Raw genomic sequence first — 22616 nt, forward strand, 5'->3', positions numbered from 1 at the left:
TATCTGAATGCTCTCTAATGAAAACTGTCTTTTAACATTTTACTTTGTTAAGTTTTTTAGCAGAATTGTTCGCTTACAAAGAGTTCTGTCAGTTTGTTTCTTCAGATTATTCAGGACTTGGTCACACTGACCTCCTTACAGACTAACTAATGTTGATCAAATAGAGATGCTCCAAGGTTCCAGAAAAATAGAAAGACACTTTATCTGATATTTTAACTGTCTTAGAGGAAAGGACATTCTCGCGCAATATATTACTAGCAGCACAACCAGAATCAGCGTTTTTAAGTCACAGCATCCGTCAGAAGAACTGCCAAAACTCTTTCTATAGCATAAAATACATTCAGTCATCAATGTCAAATCAATTATGCTCCAAAATAATGTTTTTAAGTCAATATTTTAGAACTTGAAAAATGTTTTCCGCAGAAAAAAATACTACAAATGAAGTTTCATTCGTTGGTTTACTCACATTTCAACAAACATTTAATGAGCACAAATGAAATACAGATATAGACATCAATCACTACCACAAGGAGAAGCAAATAAGCCAAAGGAACAGAATGGAAACACACATGTACTGTCACCTGATCGATGAGACAAGTAACACTGCAGCACAGCAGGAAAAGAATAGTCTTTGCAATAAATGGGAGTGTCACCTGGATACTTATAAGGGACAAAAACAAATCTTAACTTCCTATCTTACAACATATACTACAATTGGCCCCAGATGGCATGTAGATCTAAACAGAAAAAGTGAAACAAAAGAGTTGTTAGAAGAAAACATAGGAGAACATCGTCAGGAACTCAAGATAGTCAAAGACTTTAAACAGGACAGAAAAAGCATTTTTTTCATGAGATGAAAATGTGAAAATGAACAGCATTAAAATTTTAAATTTCTGTTCATCAAAGACACCAGTAAGAGAATGAAGGAAAGCAACAAAGTGGAAGAAAATATTTACAATACTATATTCCAAAGGTAGTCAACCAGAACAGATACAAAGCTCTTACATATTCAGAAGAAAAAGGCAGACAATCCAACAGGAAAACTGGCAAAGTCTTCAGTAAGCGCTTAACTCTGAGAGGCTCCCCAAACTGTCAGTCAACATATTAAAAGGCATCTAACTCTATCAGTCATCAGGAAAATACATATTAAAAGCACACTTCGCAATGTCACTAAGCACTGTCAAGATGGCTAAGTTGTATAATTAAAAGAAAAACTAACTGACACCACCAAGTATGGAAGAGAAAGTCGAGGGGCAGGAACTGTACACACCGCATCCCGACGAGGGTGCAGACTGGCACAATCACTTCAGAAAACCGTTTGGCAGCATCTACCGTATCCATCAGTTTTGAGCTCCTTGGCTTCCAACTAGTCCACTTTATCCAGGTCTCCGAGGCTCGCCCACGTGTCCGCCCAGCCAGGGGGACAGCTGTGCCCAGTGACTGAGCGCAGTTCTGGACAGGCCCCGGTAGGGCGACCACAGGGAAGACAGCCAGGGGTCCCTCACTCCTTACAGGGGGGGTTCGGGGGCGTCCCCAGCTGCCGAGGGCTTGCAGGTGGCCCCCAGCCCTGGACAGGAAGTTCTCCCCCATGGGCTCTACCCTCAGTGGGGCCCCCGGACGAGGGTAGGGGCGCTGTCCCCCCTCGGAGCTCCCCGCGGGATCGGGGGCCTCACTCCCGCCGACCTGCCCTGCTCCATCCTCCGCCGGGTCCCATTTCCTCCACCGCCCACCCTGGGAGATCTCCCTCACAAATTCTGAAGAGACCTGACCTAAGGGGGTCACCTAAAGCATCCCCACTATTTGTTCGCTCCTAATGGGAGCGAGGCTCTCAGTCAGCACCTCGGCCCCAGATGGGAACGGGTGGGTGGGCTGGTGACCCGATGGAAGGCCTGGGAGAGCCCTCCCCCTCCAGGTCCCCCAGCTGTGCTCAGGAAAAAAGAAAAACATTTTACATAAAGACAGAGTCATGCATGAAATATGTGTTAACAAAGCAAGAAAGCTTCCCAAAAGCTAAAGGTTAAAAAGGTTAAAGAGTAATTAAAAAAATAACACAGGAGGAATTGTATTATTTAATTGCTAGCTTTACCAAGTAAATTTCTACTTGAATTATGCATTCCTAGGGAAAATATTAACACACTCCTAGGAAAAGAAAGAATATAATTGGGGGAGAAATGTATTTTTTCAACAATAACTAGAAAATTAAAAATCTAGAACATCTAATGAATCAGAAAGTAGGTGCTGACAGGCATGCCAGCAGTATAAAACATGTGCCCTTAGTACAGAGCACAAAATTAACTAGCTATAAACTGATCATTCAGAGGAAGAAAGAAACAAAAGTGCATTGCACATTCTCATACAAAACTAAAAGCAAAATCGAAGCTTTTGAATACACTGGGTATTTAAATTATTCTACTGTGATCAAGAGATACAGTTCAACCTGATTAATGCATATGCGTTATAAAAATATAAAAATGCAAGACTTTCATATTTTACACTGTTAGTGCATTCTTTGAACAATAAAAATGTGAAACAAAACCCCAGGCAGTCCTAATTTTAGGGCATTACCTCAAAATATTTTAGATGTTTTATCTTAATTTTACTATATGAATGAAAATTTTAATCCTCTTAACAGTTAAATAATTGTGAAAAGTACTCTGTGCTAAGAAATGTACATCAGAAGTTTCAAATGGTTAAGGGCAAAGCCAAGTTTAAAAGGATAGCCCAGAATTTTATTTTTCACTTTGATACTGCTTTCTGGCAAACAGAATGGGTCTTCCTGAGGGATTTCCTGGGTTCTTCTCCCACACCAGTAACTCAGCACTCCCCTCCAGTGGCAGCTTCCCCTACCCCTTCCAATGTGAAAAGGGTCTTCTTTTGACCTCTTATTGCCCTCTCTTTATCAATTCTTTCTTCTCTTTCATTAGCACACTCCCCAGATGCCTGGGAGATTCACACTGCTTTAAATCCTTCCGGGTCCCCGCTAACTGGGTCCCCTCCCCACTAACCAGGTCCCCACCCTGCTAACTGTGGCCACCGCGCAGCCAGCTCCCTCACTCTGAAGTCTCTGAAGACTAGAGCTGTCCCAGGCCCTGGATACAGCCACCACCTACAGCAGTGTGGCTGCAAAACAAGACGCCAGCCCTGGAGACTCACTCGTGGAGCTGAAAACCTTGAACTCCCCAATTAATCTTACCGCCTCTCTTAACCCTACCAGTCTAGAATAACACGTTGAAACCCCTGAAATGCTTCCCCCATCGGACAATCAATTAACTGACAGAGAGACAACCTTCCCATTTTCCTGGAACCAAACCTTCAGGTGCCCTCCTATTCAGCCCACCAATCAGCCACTAAGCATTCTTTATTCTCTTTGAAATGTGTTTCTTTCCTATCCTTTTCATCTTCACAGATTCACAGAAATCACACCACTGTGGAGTCCACCACAGACACCTAAAGGAGGGTTGTCTCCCTTTCTCCGTGTCTATGTACACCCACTGTGACCTTCTTAATACCACCTAGTCACATGTCCTGAAGCACTGCTTTCATTAAAGATCGGTATTAGTATGGGGTTTCCCTGGTGGTGCAGGGGTTAAGAATCCGCCTGCTAATGCAGGGGACATGGGTTCGGGCCCTGATCTGGGAAGATCCCACATGCCGCAGAGCAACTAAGCCCGTATGCCACAACTACTGAGCCTGTGCTCTACAGCCCGCGAGCCACAACTACTGAGCCCACCTGCCACAACTACTGAAGCCCGTGAGCCACAACTACTGAGCTCACGTGCCACAACTACTGAAGCTCGTGCACCTAGAGCCTGTGCTCCCAACAAGAGAAGCCATCACAATGAGAAGCCCGCACACTGCAATGAAGAGGAGCCTCCGCTCACTGCAACTAGAGAAAGCTCGCACGCAGCAACAAAAACCCAACACAGCCCAAAATAAATAAATAAATTCATTTTTAAAAAAGAACATTATTAGTAGGAAGGGTTTTAGGTTTCTTTAAAAACAAATAACAACCCCTGATGTCAGTGAAGAAGTAAGAAATAGACAGTCCTATATACTTCTGGTTGGAGAACAAACTGGTATATACCTTCTGGAGGGCAATGTACCAAGATCTAACATAACCTAAGAAAGCAACTAAATAGGTAAAAAAGGACTCTTTTATGGAATTTTATTGCAGTATTATTTATATTAGCAATAAACTGGGAGCAACCTACATGTCCAAAAATGTCAGAATGTTTAAATAGGTTATGAACTATCTACCCAAAAGAAAAATTAGTGTTACCATTAATATTCATGCTAATAAAACTATTATAAACTTATACCAAATTTAAAACAGCACATAATAAAATAGTAATTATAATATGACCCCAATTTTGTTTAAATCTTAATTTTATCAATACACACAGAAAAAAATGAGGGAAAGATATATTTAACAACATGTTAATACAAATTTTATTCATCTGACTTTATGTGTTTTTCAAATTTTTCAAGTTACAAATTATTTTGATAATAATAAAGTGGGATTTAAAAAATTGACCAAACCCCTTTCACTTCCTGAAAGCATTTAAACAGCATATATGTAAAGTGGAATGTGGAGGGGAAAAAAAATTAATCTCACTACTGCCTAAAATTTAAAAGCTAAACTTCTCAGTTTAGTATTCAAAGCTCCAATACAACCCAGCCTGATGGCACTGCCCTCTAACCCCACCTGAGTCCCAGTCACGGCCACATCTTTCTTCACGCCTCTTTCTGCCTCTAGTTCCTGCCCCCTCCTCCCTATCCACCCAGAAACAGTCACAGCCGGCCTCTGAACATGAAAACCGCTGTCCACGATGGCGGCTCATCCTGAGGTCTCCTGGAGAATTTTTTTAACCCAACTGACCTTGCTTCTCCAAGTCCTCCTCCTCTCTCCTCCACCTCAGGATTCTACTTTCTATATAACTCATTTTGGTTATATAGTTTGATCATACACTATCTTAAAGTTTATTTAACTGTTTCATGTGTATATCTCGTATTTCACCAGCAAGAAAGTCAGCTAGCTTGTCGAGGGCAGGGACCACTCATGCTTCTTTGGAATGTTATTTCTCCTTCCTGTTCCCCAAGTCCTTCCCAGTGTTCACACAGTACTAAATGTCTCACAGCCAGTAATAGTCATTGTTTAGAATTAAATCAGTGCAGATGCTTTCCAGATACAACATGATTCTGCCACATCAACATACATACATGAAACAAATACTTTTTTACCCCAAGATTCCAACTATTAAGGCGAGCTTCGATGTCACTGTCATCCAAAGAAAGAGCAGATTTCTTCGAATGAATTTCCTGAAATACAAAAGAGAAAAAGAAAAACAGGATAAAAAAAAAAGACAGGATGGAGGGAAGAAACAAAAGAGGAAAGGAAGGAGGGAAAGAAGGGAGTGAGAGAAGGAAGGAAGGAAGGGCAGACGGGAGGGAGAGAGAAAACAGGACAAAATATATGTCATTCAGAGTAATGAGAGTTTTGTGTGCCTTTTTTAGTAATGCTATACTACTCTCAGAGGAAAGGATTATGTTACAACTGAGTTAGTTCTCAGTTCTAAGTAATGACTGTTTATTACAGCTGCTTAAGGCTATGAGATGCCTTCACAATATATTCACACAGCAACTAGATTTCAAAAAAAAATCAAAAGAATATTTCAAAAAATAATCCAGACTCTTCTCTTTAAGTTATTTCGCAAAAAGTTTTAATTGTGGTATACCACAGTAGCTTTAAAGGGGGGTAGGGGAACACTTGAAAACATGAATTATTTACTCTCGTTAAAATTAGTTAACAGGGAAGTTTGTATTGTTATCCAAGAAGTTCTTTGTTCTTAAATTAATTCTCATTCATACACTGTACATAAAGACAAATAAGCTTTGGATTCACATCATGAAAACTTAATTATTTATTATGAAAAAGTAATTCTTTACTTCTTAAAAAAATTAAGGGACTTCCCTGGTGGCGCAGTGGTTAAGAATCTGCCTGCCAATGCAGGGGACATGGGTTTGAGCCCTGGTCCGGGAAGATCCCACATGTCGTGGAGCAACTAAGTCCGCGTGCCACAACTACTGAGTCTGTGCTCTAGAGCCTGCGAGCCACAACTACTGAGCCTGCGCACCTAGAGGCCGTGCTCCACAACAAGAGAAGCCACCGCAATGAGAAGCCTGAGCATTGCAACGAAGAGCAGCCCCCGCTCGCCGCAACTAGGGAAAGCCCACGCGCAGCAACGAAGACATAACACACAAAAATAAAAAAGTAAAAATAAATAAATTTATTAAAAAAATAAAATAAAATCCCATGCTCTTTTCCCTCCCATATAATGTATTATATTACAAACTTATCAAACCAGATTAAAATTAAAATTAACTGAGGACAGCCAAAGATCTGTACCCAGAAATGGACAATGATCTGAAAGCCCTAAAAACTTAGAAAGGTAAGTCTGTGTAAAATAATAATGTATATCCTACAGTACAGCCAAAATATTTTATTTTATTTAAATTTAAATTTAATTTGTTGGTATAGCATTTTCATGCTTTTAGAAAACCTCACTACTAACAAATAAATCTATCTATGGTCAGTTAAATTATCTGAAGTGATGAAAAATATATTAAAATGTTCTTCAGACACAGATGTAGAGAACAAACGTATGGACACCAAGGGGGGAAAGCTGCAGCGGGGTGGGGATGGTGGTATGCTGAATTGGGCAATTGGGACTGACATGTATACACTTATGTGTATAAAACTGACGACTAATAAGAACCTGCTGTATAAAAATATAAATAAAAATTCAAAATTTAAAAGAAAAAAAAATGTTCTTCATATTTTACTGAATCTCCAGATTTCTACTGAACAAAATGTTGGGTTTATTATATACACTATATTAAAATTCATTATTGCCTCTACTGTTGGTCCCTTGCTTTTTGAATGTTTTTGTGTGTGTGTGTGTGTGTGTGTGTGTGTGTGTGTGAATGAGAATGTCTTTTAAAATGTACCTCCCTTATTTATTTTGAGTAAATATAATGATTGATAATAAATTCACAAATATCTAAAATGTGCTGCTCTTTATATAAAGATATTTATGAAAGTTCTAAACTGGAACTCTCCATCACTGGAGAAAATGGAAGGAGTTATGTTCAGAGCAAATGTGCTAAAACAGTCATGCATCACATACGACTTGCTTGTAACTAAAAGTCTCATCACCCAAGACAAGCAGAGTTATGTTGTAGGAAGCAGGCAGAGTCCTTCTCTTTATCAAGCTGACTGGAATGCTCATTAGCTCCATGGTCAAACCAAATCTATGTTAAGTAGTTAAATGCAAGACAAGTATTCATATTTCAAGATAGGAACAGTTCACCTTTATCAGGAAGGCAGTGTTCCCTACTTCACTACAAACTAATCCCAATTTCTTAAGTTTATGACCACTGTGTGTCTAATCATTTTTAGACATATACTGAGTAAAAGGGGAAAAGTAACTAAAAAACAAATCTTTTCAAAGTTATTCTTCAATGCACAGGAAAAATGATAGATTAACACGATGCCTCAGAATCTTTGAGAAAACAGAAGGAATGCTATGGAATATACCAAATACACCACTTTCTTGGAAACCAGGATATTCACCAAAACCTTCAGACTTTATTGCTTGTAAGTATGGAATTTAACAATATGAAACTAAAAACATGTGGAGATATTTTAAAACAAGAAGCAGACAAACAAAAAAACAAAAGTAGAATCTGATCTTACACAACTCTTTGAGGTAATAATCTGTCCATCTTCTCTGTAGGTTGGACTCATAGACTGTGATGTGGTTTGGAGCTTTGCAATGCATTGTTCCCTATTAAGAGAACAAAACAGTCACAATCAGAATTGGGGTAATTCAGAGGACATAGGGGTATTCAAATCTAGGATTACAATATTTTCTTTCTTTTGGAAATGAGATGACTGTTTATATTAACAATGACGTTTCAATAGCAAAGAAAAAAGAAATACGAATAATAACCACTTGTATTTATTAAACTATAAATAAAATGTCACCTAAATGCCACATGCTTGCTTACAAACAAACGTTATTGTTAAGTGAGACTATAATAAACCACATGTATTTCCCCTTTTCCTAAGTGTAGGAAGAGAAAAATTGAAGCATACATTCTCAGAGAAGATAATTGTTTTAAAAGGTTAGCAAGTTTTGTTGGATTCATGTTTCACATCACGATGAAGTCTTAAAATATATAAAATAACAAAACTTTCACATAGCTGAAAGTCTGAATTAATTTGAAGCCATCTCAGAAACCACAGATAAATCAAAGTCCTAAATTTAAAAATATGCCATGTTAATTTAGGTAAAACATAAGTAGAGCACAAATAGGAAAATAGTTTAAGCTTCCAGATGAATTAGAACAAAAAGATTTTTCTCCAATATAAAATATAGTACAAAAACTGCCATTGTCGGGCTTCCCTGGTGGCACAGTGGTTGGGAGTCCGCCTGCCGACGCAGGGGACACGGGTTCGTGCCCCGGTCCGGGAAGATCCCACGTGCCGCGGAGCGGCTGGGCCCGTGAGCTGTGGACGCTGAGCGTGCGTGTCCGGAGCCTGTGCTCCGCAACGGGAGAGGCCACAACAGTGAGAGGCCCGCGTACCGCAAAAAAAAAAAAAAAAAAAAAAAAAAAAAAAAAGCCATTCTCAATATTCTACTTTAGCCTAGAGTCTTCCATATATTTTTTTCTTTTTTAAAAAATAGCTCTATTGAGGTATAATTGACATACAAAGAACTGAACATATTAAATGTGTGCAATTTGATGAGTTTGAATGTACGCAAACACCTGTGATACCATCACCACAATCAAGGTAAAAGACATACCCAATACTTCCCAGAGTTTCCCTGTGACCTTTGTTTTTGTTTTGTTGTAAGAACACTTAATATGAGGTCTATCCTTTAAACAAATTTTGAAGAGCACAATACTACATTGTTAACTAGGCACTATGCTGAAGATATGGAAACAACCCAAGTATCCATCAACAGAGGAATGGATAGAGCAAAAGTGGTATACATATACAATGTGATATTGTTAACTCTTTAACTGGATTATGTGGATGGCACTTGGTGCAATCATCTTCCTGTACTGCCATATTTTTATATTACCAGGGATAATGGATAAATTACTTTATCCATTATCCTAGGGAATCTAGTTTCCTAAGAAAATATTTGACTTCCCTTCATGTCCACTTCTCTCCCATATATTTCTATTCGAGCTACTTCAATGAAAGTTCCATGATTACAAATATCTGTTCTCTGAATGGTTACTTCAAGAGACACAAAATGAAAACTAACCATTATTTAATGAATTAAAGCCACTGACTTTCAACCACTAGCCATATCAGGATTTCCTTCACAAGCTGTGGGTCATACTAAGTATTCTCAAAAGATAGAACAGTAGTTCAAAAAGACAAGATTAAAATTAATGTGTTTTTTGGTAGTTAACACTGACAGAATAACATTCCTTAGACTAGTTACTAAGTAATTTAGAATGTCTGAAAAAGTTGTTTTAAAGAGAGCTGTGGATTTTTTATACCCCTACTCAGTAGTCCCGATATCCAAATACTTAAAAATAAATGAGAAAAGGAGATAAAGTAATATTTTGAGAATAATATCATCAGCCAGTGTGCTTGAGCTGATATAAAGCATTTAAAACTTAGTATGTAGGAAGAGACACCCTGATATATCATACTAAGTAGTGGCCTGTTCTTCTTTAAGAATAGATTAAACAATCATAAAAAGAGCGATACTTAAAAATTGAAAAATGCTTAAATATTAAAAGCAATTCTTCTCATAGAAAATATTAATAAAAAAGAGAACTGAAACATTTATCTATTTATTACACAGGGTGCATACATAAAACAACACATCCTTTTAAGTCACATGTAGCTGTCTTCTGTACCGACCCTACCTCTTTCCCTTCTTAGTAAATTTTCAAAATAAGTTATTGAATCTATGTCCTATCCTGCCACGTCCTTTCCAATCAACTACAATCTGACTTCCACTCATCCTGAAAGTGCTGTAAGTAAAGTCAGCATTGATCTCCTAGGTGCTCAAGCAAATGAGCCGTGATCTGTTCTTACCCTGGCTGCTCTCACTAAAACATCAGGGGTGGTGCTTTGAAGATGCCACATTTACTGGCTCCATAGAACCATTCTTTCCCGGTTCCTATCCGGTCCTTTAGAAATCTCCTTCACAGCTTTCTCACTAGCTTTTCTTTCTCTGCCCATCTCATACATGCTATAATCCCTGGGGTTCTGTGTCTAACCATATTTATTTTCCTTTTATGTGCTTTCCCTGGTCAATGCAATATACTATTAGTTTTTCAAATAATAAGGAGAAGCTCTGATTACCAATCTACATCTCCAGCCCAAACTGCTCTCTTGCCTCCAACCCCATTGCAAATACAAACTGAATAGCCCTACCTCCAATTCAACATGCCCAAAACTAAATTCATTCTATTTCCCCTGAAACATGCTCCAGTGTAGGCCAAGTAAAGCAGAGGCATTGCCGAAGTCAGCTTCTTGTGCAGGCAGTTGAGCCAACTAAAGAAGGAGGTCAGGATCATTGCTAAAATCCAGCTGGCACAAGAAGCATAGGGCATTAAGCACAGAAGTTTTATCTCTTGCCACTGATAATGACTCCAGCCGGAAACACAATTAACTGGAACTCTAAGGAGGTACAATGACAGCTCAAATTCACAGTGATGGGGCTGGAGGTCAGGGTGAACAGGGAGACAGAAGGTAGGGGGCAAAGCTTAACCCTGTGTTATCCTTTAGGAAGAACAGCAGGTGCTGCCTGCCACGGAGAATAAATAGCAAGTCATGGTGCTTCTAAAGACAGCCTACAGTTGGTACGGGGGACACGGTTACAGTGAGGTCAGGATTACGGAGCTGGTGCCGATGAGGAGGAGGGACTGTGGCTCATGCACGTGGGGTGCCAAGCTCGCCCAGAAAGCAGCGTCTCCGTGTATGAATAAGATTCCCTGACGTGCAAGTGCCTCCTTCCTCCTCTTGAGGAGTAAAACTAGAGGAAATGTAAGTTTTTCCCTTTCACTTTTTCCTAATGCTAAAATATTTCAACGACAATCCAGAAACATTCTCCCAGCATCTTTGCTGATTCCAAATACTACAGAAACATAGACTTGTCACTATAAAAATAAAGAGATAAGTAATGAGACATATAATAAGCTTTAAAAGCCTAAAACAAGACTGACTGAATTTCTTCCTGCAAAAGAAACTTATACATATGGAAAATTTCTAAAATGTCTTTTTAATTTGTGTCCTCAATGTGATTCAAGTAGACATTTCAGATATAAAAAGGAAATAAACAATCTGTGATCATAAAAATGTGCTTAAAAATGAAAAACATGATTACCAACTTTTAAAACCACAATGTAAGAAGAGAATGGCAGATAAAATATAGCATAAAATCAAATCAGCGAATTAGAAAACTACTTCAAGAAATATTCTGAGAACGCACAAAAAAATTAAGGGATGAATATAATAAATAAAAATGCAACAGATAAGGAAGATAAATTCAAAATCTCTCACATCAAAATAATATGAATTCCAGAAGACATAAATAAAACAGAAACTGGGAAAATAATAATTAAAGAAATAGCAGTGACAATGCCAGTCAAGACTGCATTGGAGAAAAAACTAAAGGAATAACCTAGAACACCTCTTTTAGCTCGCACAAAAATGCAATGCCCAAAAAAAAAACCCCAAAAATGTAATGCTATGCTATTGTCAAAAAGACCACAAATAAATGTTGGTGAGGATGTGGAAAAAAGGAAAACCTAGCACCCTCTTAGTGGGTATGTAAATTGGTGGAGCCACTGTGGAAAACAGTAAGGATGGTCCTCAAAAAACTAAAAATAGAACTACCATATGATCCAGCAATTCCACTCCTGGGTATATATGCAAAGAAAATGAAAACACTAATTCAAAAAGATACATGCATCCCAATGTTCACAGCAGCACTATTTACAGTAGCCAAGACATGGAAACAACCTGAAGTGTCCATCAACAGATGAATGGATGAAGGTGTGGTACATATATACAATGGAATACTACTCAGCCATAAAAAAGAATAAAATTTTGCCCTTTGCAACAACATGGATGGACCTAAAATGTATTATGCTAAATGAAATAAGTCAGACAGAGAAAGGCAAACACTGAATGTTATCATTTATATGTGAAATCAAAAACATAAAGCAAACAAATATAACAAAACAGAAACAGACTCACAAGCTAATTGTTACCAGTAGCAAGGGGGGTGGGGGGAGTGACAAGGTAGGAGGAGGGGACTAAGAGGTATAAACTACTATGTATAAAATAAATAAGATACAAGGATATACTGTACAGCACAGGGAATACAGCAAATATTTTATAATAACTTTAAATGGAATATAATCTATAAAAATACCAAATCACTAGTTGTATGCCTAAAAGTAATATAATATCATAAATCAACTATACTTTAATTTTTTTAAATGTAATGTCATAAAAAGGATAGGAACTGAAGGTCTGCCAGGCTCTGGTTTCAGAGACAGCTAGAAAGAGCAGGGAGTATGACTCTGGACAAGTAGGAGAGAATCAAAGTTCCTCTAATAGATGGACAAAGTCAAACTCATCAAGAAACCAGAAGCAGGGATGGAGTTCCTTGTTCTTGAGAAGAAGCTGAAAATCAGTGCTGGTGACCACTTCGGAAAGCTCTGGCTTATAAGAAGCTTTGTGCCTGGGAAAGGCAAGGAACATGGACATGGCCTCAAAGCCAAGGAACTAGACTCGTCGTATGAAAGGACAGAGTTCAAAGTGAAAAGAGGGGGACTTCCCTTGTGGCGCAGTGGTTAAGAATCCGCCTGCCAATGCAGGGGACACGGGTTTGACCCCTGGTCCAGGAAGATCCCACATGCCGCGGAGCCACTAAGCCTGTGTGCCCCAACTACTGAGCCCGTGAGCTACAACTACTGAAGCCCGCAAGCCCCAGAGCCCGTGCTCCGCAACAAGAGAAGCCACTGCAATGAGAAGCCCGTGCACCGCGATGAAGAGTAGCCCCCTCTCGCCGCAACTAGAGAAAGCCCGCACACAGCAATGAAGACTCAATGCAACCAAAAATAATTTTTTAAAAGTAAATTTTTAAAAGAAGTGAAAAGAGGCATTTGGTTCCCCAAATTCCTATAAACAGGAGGCAGGCTGAGAAAACTACTCAGCTTAAAACAAATCATTGCTTCTGTTAATAAGAAAAAAAAAAGATAATTCAGAAGGAAAAGTCAAGAACCCAAAAGACAGAGCAGAGAACCACGAAAAACACTTCCAGGAAGCAGCACTAAGCCCTAATCAAGAAACTGGCAACCAACACCTGCTAGATTTCAGAATTTCTATAGAACTTGGTTTGTGTCTCCCATTTTCCCTGTTTTTAAATGGGAATTCTCCAGTCCCTCTCTCACCACTAGGGCGGGGAGTGGGGGGGGGAATGTTAGGCGCAGTGGTCGGGGGAGGTAACTTACGACTTTAGTTCACAGGTGTTTACAATGGAAGAAGCCACACCAGGAAAGTCTCACCTACACCTAGATATGATTTTTATTAGGTTTATTGAGGTATAATTTATGTATCGTAAAGCCATACCCATTTAAAATGTAGAGTTTTGACAAATGTATATACCTGTGTAACCAGTACAATGAAGATACAGCTTCTTTCCATCACACCCAGAAGTTCTCTTGGCCTCCTAGGCAATCAATCTACTCCCTCCCACAAACCCAGGCGACCTGCATTTTGCAGAATCTCTTACATATGGAATCAAACAGAATGCACTTTTTATGTCTGGCTCCTCTCACTAAGGAAGAGAGATTTAGCCATGTCGTTGCATGTATCCAAGTTCATTTCTTTTTATTGATTAGAAGTATCCCATTATGTGCATGAACCTTAATTTCCTTTTTGATTCATGTACTGATGGACACTTGTCTCCACATGGCTATTATGAATAAAGCTGTTATGGACATTCAAGAATTTATGTGGACATACATTTTCATTTCTCTTGACATGTAGGAATAGAATTTTGAGGTCATAAGGTAAATTATCTAAAACTTTGTAAGAAATTGGTAAACTGTTTTCCAAAGTGGTGGTGCCAGTTTATATTCCCATTAACGTTGTATGAGACTTCCAGTTTCATCTCATTGTCACCATACTTGGTTTTCTGTCTTTATCATGTTAACCATTCTAATGAGTGTATAGTGGTATCACATTGTGCTTTATAATCTTCATTTCCTGATAAAGGATGATGTTGTCCATCCTTTCATGTGTGTACATTAGCCATTTAGTTATATATACATTTTGTGAAGTGTCTGTAAAATCTTTTGCACATTGTGTTGTTGTCTACTTTTCTTTGAGTTGCACATACTCTAGACAAAGTCATTTATCAGATACATGTATTTAGAATATTTTCTCTATATGTGGGGAGCACCATCTATTCATGATATAATTCCCTTTGTTTATTTTCTGGATACAATATGCTAATTAAGAATTTTAAAATATTCATGCAGGAATATTGGTATGTAGTTTTACATTCTGGTAATATCTGTCTTCTTTTGAAAACAAAGTAATACAGACTTAACAAAGTGAGCTGGGAAGCATTCCCTCTTTCTCTATTTCCTGAAAAAAATTCATGTAAAATGATATCATTTCTTCTATAAAAGCCTGACAGAATTCACGAAGGAAGCCATCTGAGCTTACAGATTTCTTTATAGGAAGGTAGTTAATTATAAAATAAATTTCTTTGGTTAACTATAGGGATACTCATTTCTTCTTGTCTTTTTTTTTTTTTTTTTTTTTTTTTTGTGGTATGCGGGCCTCTCACTGTTGTGGCCTCTCCCGTTGCGGGGCACAGGCTCCGGATGCGCAGGCTCAGCGGCCATGGCTCACGGGCCCAGCCGCTCCGCGGCATGTGGGATCTTCCCGGACCGGGGCACGAACCCGTATCCCCTGCATCGGCAGGCGGATTCTCAACCACTGCGCCACCAGGGAAGCCCTCTTCTTGTCTTTTAAGGAATTCTTCTATTTCATCCAAATTTTCACTGATACAAAGTTGTTTATAATAGTCTCATTATATTCTTTTTTTTTTTTTTTTTGGCCATGCCACGTGGCTTGCAGGATCTTACTTCCCTGACCAGGGATTGAACTCAGGCTCCTAGCAGTGAAAAGTGAGGAGTCCTAACCACTGGACCACGAGGGAATTCCCACCTCATCATATTCTGAATGCCTGTAGGATCTGTGTGGAGCCTCCTCTTTCATTCATTCCTGACATTGCTAATTTGTGTTTTCTCTCCCATTTTTAAATTTTTAACTGTGGCAAAATACATGGAACATAAAATTTACCATCTTAACCACTTTTTAAGTGTTCAGTTCAGTGGTTGGAAGTACAATCACAGTGTTGTGCAACCACCATCACCATCCATCTCTAGAGTTTTTCCATCTTCCCAAGACTGAAACACTCTACCTATTGAACAATAACTTCCCTTTCTCCTCCCCCCTCAGCCCCTGGCAAACACCATTCTACTTTCTGCCTCTATGAATTTATACTTCATGTAAGTGGAATCATACAGTATTTTTCATTTTGTGACTGGCTTATCTGCCTTAGCATAATATCTTCAAGGTTCACCCATGTTGTAACATGTGTCAGAATTTCCTTCCTTTTTAAGGCTCAATAATATTCCAGTGTATTATATGCAACATTTTTATGCATTCATCCACTGATGGACACTTGGGATGCTTCCATCTTTTGGCTACTGAAAATAATGATGCTATGTACAAGGCTATACAAATATCTGTTCGGGTCCCTGTTTTCAATTATTTTGGATATATACATGGAAGTGGGATTTCTGTATGATATGGTAATTTTATTTTTAATATTTTGATGAGCTGCTGACGGCATTCAACCACAGCTACACTATTTTACATTCCCGCCGACAGTACTCACGGCTCCAACTTCTCCACATGCTTGACAAACACTTGTTTTGTTTGCTTGTTTGTTTGTTTTATAGTAGCCATCCTAATAGATGGTATCTCATTATGGTTTTGACTTGCATTTCCAGAATGATTACTGATAATTTTTTTGGAGAAATGTCTATTCAAGTCCTTTGCCCACTTTTTAATCAGGTTGTTTGTTTTTGCTGTTGTTGAATTGTGGGGTTCTTCACATACTCTGGATATTAACCCTTTTTCAGGTAGGTGATTTGCAAATATTTTATCCCATTCCATGGGTTACCTTTTCACTCTGCTGATTGCATCCTTTGATGCACAAAAGTTTTTAATTTTGACATGGTCCAATTTATCTACAGCTTTTTTGGATGTTGCTTGTGCTTTTGGTATCATATCCAATAAATCAATGCCAAATCCATCGTCATGAAGCTTTCCCCCAATATTTAAGAGTTCTGTAGTTATAGCTTTTACCTTTAGGTATTTGATCCATTTTGCATTAATTTTTATATATAGGAAAAAGTAAGAGTCCAACTTCATTCTTTTGCATGAGACTATCCAGTTTTGCCACACCATTTGTTGAAAAGACTGTCCTTTCCCTATTGAATGGTCTTGGCACCCTTGTCAAAAATCATTTGACCATATATGCAAGGGCTTATTTCTGGGCTCTCTATTTTAATCTATTAGTCTATATGTCTGTCTTTATGCCAGTACCAGACTTTTTTATTAATTTATCCAATCATTAATTTGTTCATTCATTCATATTCATTTAACAAATAACTGAGCTATTAACTGTGCTCCATGGTACAGTGACAGGCCTTAGGAATATAATTGTGAGCAAGACAGAGTCTCTCTTGTGGCGAGCATTGCCCTCTGAGGAAGGCGCCATTAAGACCCTCATAAGCCTCAGGGCCCGATTGTACTCTCCTTGGTCTGCATCCTGGACTTTATGGTATGAACGTAAAAAAGGAGATGGCCTTTGGCCAAATCGCTCCAGGGACCTGCTCAGTTACTGGGAGTCCCTGGTTGTTCCCTAAAGCTAGGAAAAGCAACCCTGGAGGGGAAATTGGTGCCTTTGAGGGAGAAGCCGAGAAGCCAATCAACCAGCTGATGCCAATAAGGCATGACTAAGCAAATTCCCTGCTTTAGGGGTATATATATGGCTATGCTTTGTCATTAAACTTGCCTTACAACCATCAGTTGCTTGTGCCCTTCTGATCCCATACCTTGGTGCGTTCAGTTCCCTACCCCCTCTCGTCGATTGTTGCTGCACTTTGAGGACCCGCCGCGGCTGGCGGCAAGTGGCGCCCGAACAGGGACCTGACAAGAGGGACATCTGAATCTCGGTAGGTGAATCCCCGGAGTGAAGAGTGAAAGTGTGGCCACATAGTAAAGTTGATAGTAACTCGGGGCAATAGTCAGAAGTAAAAAACTATGGGACAAGAAGTATCCAAGAAGCGACCAGAGATCACTGATCAAGAGAAGGAGTTGTCCACCAGTGCTTTCCAGGCTTTTACAGCTGGAAATTATGATGTCTGTCTGCAACATCTTGCCTGCCTACAAGATATAAACAAAGACGATTATAAAATAATTTTGAATACGGCAGTAGCTGAGTTTTTCAAAAGTAACCAGATAACAACAGATAGTTTAAGACAGACACTTAACCAGTTGAAGAATCAGGTGCACTCGGCTGTTGAAGAAATGGATGTACTAGATGATCTTGAAAACAGTATGTTGTATTGCAATCAAGCAGTCATCCTGTATCATGTCCGACAGTATACAGAAGCCATATCCGTTGGTGAAAAACTTTATCAGTTCATAGAACCTTTTGAAGAAAAATTTGCCCAAGCAGTGTGTTTTTTGTTCGTAGACCTGTATATATTAACCTACCAAGCTGAGAAAGCTTTACATCTTCTTGCTGTTCTAGAAAAAATGATTTCACAGGGCAACAATAACAAAAATGGAAAGAATGAGACTGGTAATTACAGCAACAAAGATGGGTCTAATCATAAAGCTGAAAGTGGAGCTCTAATAGAAGCTGCAAAGTCAAAGATACTATTTTTGTGTTGAAGTATATGTAGGAGGACAAGGGACTTTACTGGCCGGCCATAGTTTAAAGGTAGTTAAAGCTGTTACAAGTTTGACATTTCCCTCCTTTTTTCCTTCTGATTTTCCCCAATCTGATTTTGAATTCTCAAATCTGGTGCACCTTAAATTATAATAATGGTACCATTTTAATTTCTTCAGTTTCTGTTACTAATAATAGTTTGGTTTTTTATAAGCATTGGGATTTTGGGAAGTTTGCATTGTCTTATTCTTATCAACCGGTTATTACTTGTGTTACACCTTCATATGCCTTGCTAATAGGAGATTTACAGATTGAATTTACTTCTGGTTCCTTAGGATATAATATAACTTGTCAGAATTGTATTTTTAGTACTTGCATTCTGCCTATGAAAGGAACTTTTTCTGTTATGATGTTAAAACAACCTTCCTATGTAATGCTGCCTGTAAATATTTCTGAACCATGGTATCATAGTACTAGCATGCAAGCTTGGCTAGGATTATCTGAAGCTTTAAAAAGACCTAAACGATTCATTGGAATATTAATATGTAGCATATTAGCCTTAGCCGCTTTAACAGCCACAGCCACTACTGCCAGTTTAGCATTAAGTAAAACTGTACAACAAGCACATTATGTTAATCAATTGTCTAAAAATACCAGTATTGCATTAGCATTACAAAGTCATATTGATACTCAACTAAAAACTGAGGTTGATGAGTTAAAAAATGCTCTCATAGGTTTAGGAGACCAAATTATGGCTTTAAAATTGAAAATGCGTTTGATTTGCCATGCTAAATATACTTGGATTTGTGTGACTCAACACCCTTATAATGAAACTGACTGGGATTGGAACAAAGTAAAAATGCACTTTTTAAGTGTATGGACTGATGGACACATTAGTTTGAACATACAAAAACTTAATACGGAAATACAAGCAATTCAAGAAGCTCATCTACAAGAAGACGGGCCGCAACAATTAATTCAAGGACTCTTGGATCAGCTTCAATGGTTAAACCCAATGCATTGGTTTCAAAATGGACTCACAGGATTGCTTACCGTGGGGTCATGTGTATTGTTGATGTTAATTGCCTTACCTTGTTTATTACGCTTTGTTGTTGGCCGTCTCGCTGCTCTTCGTCAGGAGGTGTATGGGTTGAAATTGCATTATCAAGCTTTAAAAAATAAAAGAGGGGGAAATGTGGCGAGCATTGCCCTCTGAGGAAGGCGCCATTAAGACCCTCATAAGCCTCAGGGCCCGACTGTACTCTCCTTGGTCTGCATCCTGGACTTTATGGTATGAACGTAAAAAAGGAGATGGCCTTTGGCCAAATCGCTCCAGGGACCTGCTCAGTTACTGGGAGTCCCTGGTTGTTCCCTAAAAGCTAGGAAAAGCAACCCTGGAGGGGAAATTGGTGCCTTTGAGGGAAAAGCCGAGAAGCCAATCAACCAGCTGATGCCGATAAGGCGTGACTAAGCCGAGAAGCCAATCAACCAGCTGATGCCAATAAGGCATGACTAAGCAAATTCCCTGCTTTAGGGGTATATATATGGCTATGCTTTGTTATTAAACTTGCCTTGCAACCATCAGTTGCTTGTGCCCTTCTGATCCCATACCTTGGTGCGTTCAGTTCCCTACCCCCTCTCGTCGATTGTTGCTGCACTTTGAGAACCCGCCGCGGCTGGCGGGTTTTAACCTCCTCAAAGGGCTTTGTGAAGAGGAACCACAGACTGACATCAGAGCAGACTACATCCTTTCTATAGTTTGTTAAAGATCATTCCCAAAAGTCTTTGCATCATCGTCATAAAACATGAAGTCCTAAAGGAAAAAAAACGCTTTATTGATTGCTACATAGAGGTACCTAAGTACCGTGGCCTCTATGTCATTATTACTAACAAATTGTGGTGCCTCCCTTACCAAATTTGGTGAGTGTATTATGTGTTAACGGGCACACTCACATTTACAGTGGTGTCTGTCCTGTGTATAGAGGTTGGTTTGGGTACATTTCCTCTTTGCTTCAACAAATACTGAGTACAAAGAACATCTAGAATCTCCAAAGGTGTGTGGACTTATATATATTTTTGGTGCTCTTTCCAGGTGTTTTTAGCATCTCAGCATAGCCAAACAAGAAAATTATTTAATTCAAAAGCTGCTAGTTATTTTTTATTTAAAATGCAAAAATAAATATGTTCTTTCATTACAAAAGGTAAATAAAACTGGCAACAGATCTAGCTTCCCACGTTTCCCAGCACAAACACCAAACGTGAAAGTGAACTGTAGGGTTGTGTACAGTTCTCTCTTCCCTTCATGTATCTTAGACTAGCATCAGCATTGATTGTCCTGCAAAACAGCCTTGTTTCCCAGAAACAGGAAGACTACTACACCTGGGCTGGGAAATCTATCCTTGCTAGATCCAAAATAATAATGATAGAAAAGTAGATTAAAAATATTTACATGGTTGTAACACTTCTGATGTGGTTTTTTTGTAGTTGTAGCTTTTACCTTTAGGTATCTGCTAAAGGTATTTGCTAAAACTGTAGCAGTTTTATAGCCACTTTTTACCTCTTCCTCTTTCCACACCTCTTTAATCTCTATTATGAGGTGCTAGCTACTAGAAGGGAGGTAAGGTTAAAACTGCACACTGGTGCAGAAAGCTCACTCTATCCTTTGAGGATAGCACGACACTGTTTAGATTACTGTGGCACTGCAGGAAGTTTTGAAATTAGAAAATGTTAGAATTCCAGTTTTGCTTTTCTTTTCCAAGACTGTTTTAGCTATTCAGTGTCACTTGAGATTCCATAAGACTTTTAGGAAGTATTTTTCCTTTTCTGAAAAGAAAAAAAAGCCACTGGAATTCTGATAGGGATTGTATTGGGTTGGCCAAAACGTTCATTCAGGTTTCCCATGTTACCCAACCCAACACTATTCAATATATCACTTTGGGTTGTATTATACATCTTAACAATATTAAGTCTTCCAATCCATGAACACATGTCTTGCCATTTACTGGTGTCTTTTTAAATTCCTCTCAACAATATTTTGTAGTGTTTTTAGTGTACAAGTCCTTGGTTAAGTTTATTCCTAAGTATTTTATTCTTTTTGACACTTGTAAATGGAACTGTCTTAATTTCCTTTTCAGATTGTTCACTGTTAGTGTATAAAACTGTGACTGATTTTTATTTGTTGGTTTTGTATCCTGCTACTTTGTTGAATTTGTTTGTTAGTTCTAATAGGTTTTTGTGGAATATTTAGTTTTCTGTATATAAGATCATATCATTTGTGAACAGAGATCATTTTTCTTCTTTCTTTTCAATTTCGATGACTTTTCTTTTTCTTGCCTCATTGCTCTGGTTAGGACTTCCAGTACTATGTTGAATAGAAATGATGAGAGTGGGCATTCCTGTCTTATTACTGCTCTTAAAGGTAAAACTTTTGCTTTCACTCTTAAGTATGCTGTTAGCTGTGGGCTTTTCATATACGGCCTTTATTATTTTGAGGTAGTTTCCTTCTATTCTTAGTTTGTCAAGTATTTTTTATCATGAAAGGGTGTTAAATTTTGTCACATGCTTTTTCTGCATCAATTGAGATGATCACGTGTTTCTTTTCCATCATTCTGTTAATGTGGTGTACTATAATGATTGTTTCATTTGTCAAATTTTCCTTGCATTCCAGGAATATATCCCACCTTGTCATGGTGTATAATCCTTTTAATGTGCTGTTGAATTGTTTGCTAGTATTTTTTTCAGGGTTTTTTCATCAATATTCATCAGGAATATTGGTTTGTAGTTTTCTTTTCTTGTAGTGTCTTTGTCTGGCTTTGGTATCACGGTAATGCTGGCCTCATACCATGAATCTGGAAGTATTCCCTCCTCTTCAATTTTGGAAGAGTTTAAGGAGGATTGAGGTTAACTATTCTTTAAATGTTTGATAGAATTCACCAGTGAAGCTATCTGGTCCTAGGCTTTTCTTTGTTGGAAGGTCTTTGAATACTGCTTCAATCTCCTTACTAGTTATAGGTCTGTTCTAGAAATAGAAATAGATTTTCTATTTCTTCATGATTCAGTCTTGGTAGACTGTGTTTCTAGGAAATTATCCACTTCATCTAGGTTACCCAATGTGTTGGTTTACAACTGCTCATTGTACTCACTTATAATGCTTTTTATTTCTGTAAAATCAGTTGTAATGTCTCTTCTTTCATGTCTGATTTCAGTTGTCTTTTTTTTCTAGTGGTTTCCATGATTTTCTCTAATGTTTTCCCATTTTCTATTTCCTTTCTTCTGCTAGCTTCAGAGTCTGTTCTTTTCCTAGTTCCTTAAGATGTAAATTTAGGGTGTTGATGTCAGACTCTTCTTTTTTAATGTAAGATTTTACAACTATAAATTCCCCTCATAGCACTGCTTTCACTGCATCCCATAAGTTTTGGTATGTTGTGTTTTCATTTTCATTTGTCTCAAGGTATTTTCTGATTTCTCTTTTTCTTTTTTGACTTCTTGACTATGAATGTGTTATTTAATTTCCACATATTTATG

The 22616-nt window shown here is 38.4% G+C and overlaps 1 protein-coding gene across 13 annotated transcripts in view; it reads right to left on the minus strand.

Moving 5' to 3' along the window:
* The window catches only part of CEP112 (centrosomal protein 112), a 448869-nt gene that overhangs the window by 397699 nt on the left and 28554 nt on the right, over positions 1-22616 (minus strand). For 10 of the 13 annotated variants that reach the window (XR_010838020.1, XM_067020489.1, XM_067020491.1 and 7 more), the window contains exons 5-6: positions 7757-7847; positions 5242-5319 (exon numbers count right to left, since the gene is read on the minus strand). The exons of 2 other annotated variants lie outside the window; for them this stretch is intronic. Coding sequence is in view for 9 of the 11 variants with exons in the window: in XM_067020489.1 (XP_066876590.1) it covers positions 5242-5319; positions 7757-7847 (169 nt within the window). In the remaining 2 variants the exon portion in view is untranslated. Of the gene's footprint in view, positions 1-5241; positions 5320-7756; positions 7848-22616 lie in introns of those variants that run through there. One more of the 13 variants, XM_067020501.1, reaches the window with a different exon arrangement.

This window comes from Kogia breviceps, chromosome 19 (assembly GCF_026419965.1).
Source record: "Kogia breviceps isolate mKogBre1 chromosome 19, mKogBre1 haplotype 1, whole genome shotgun sequence".
NCBI lineage: Eukaryota > Metazoa > Chordata > Mammalia > Artiodactyla > Physeteridae > Kogia > Kogia breviceps.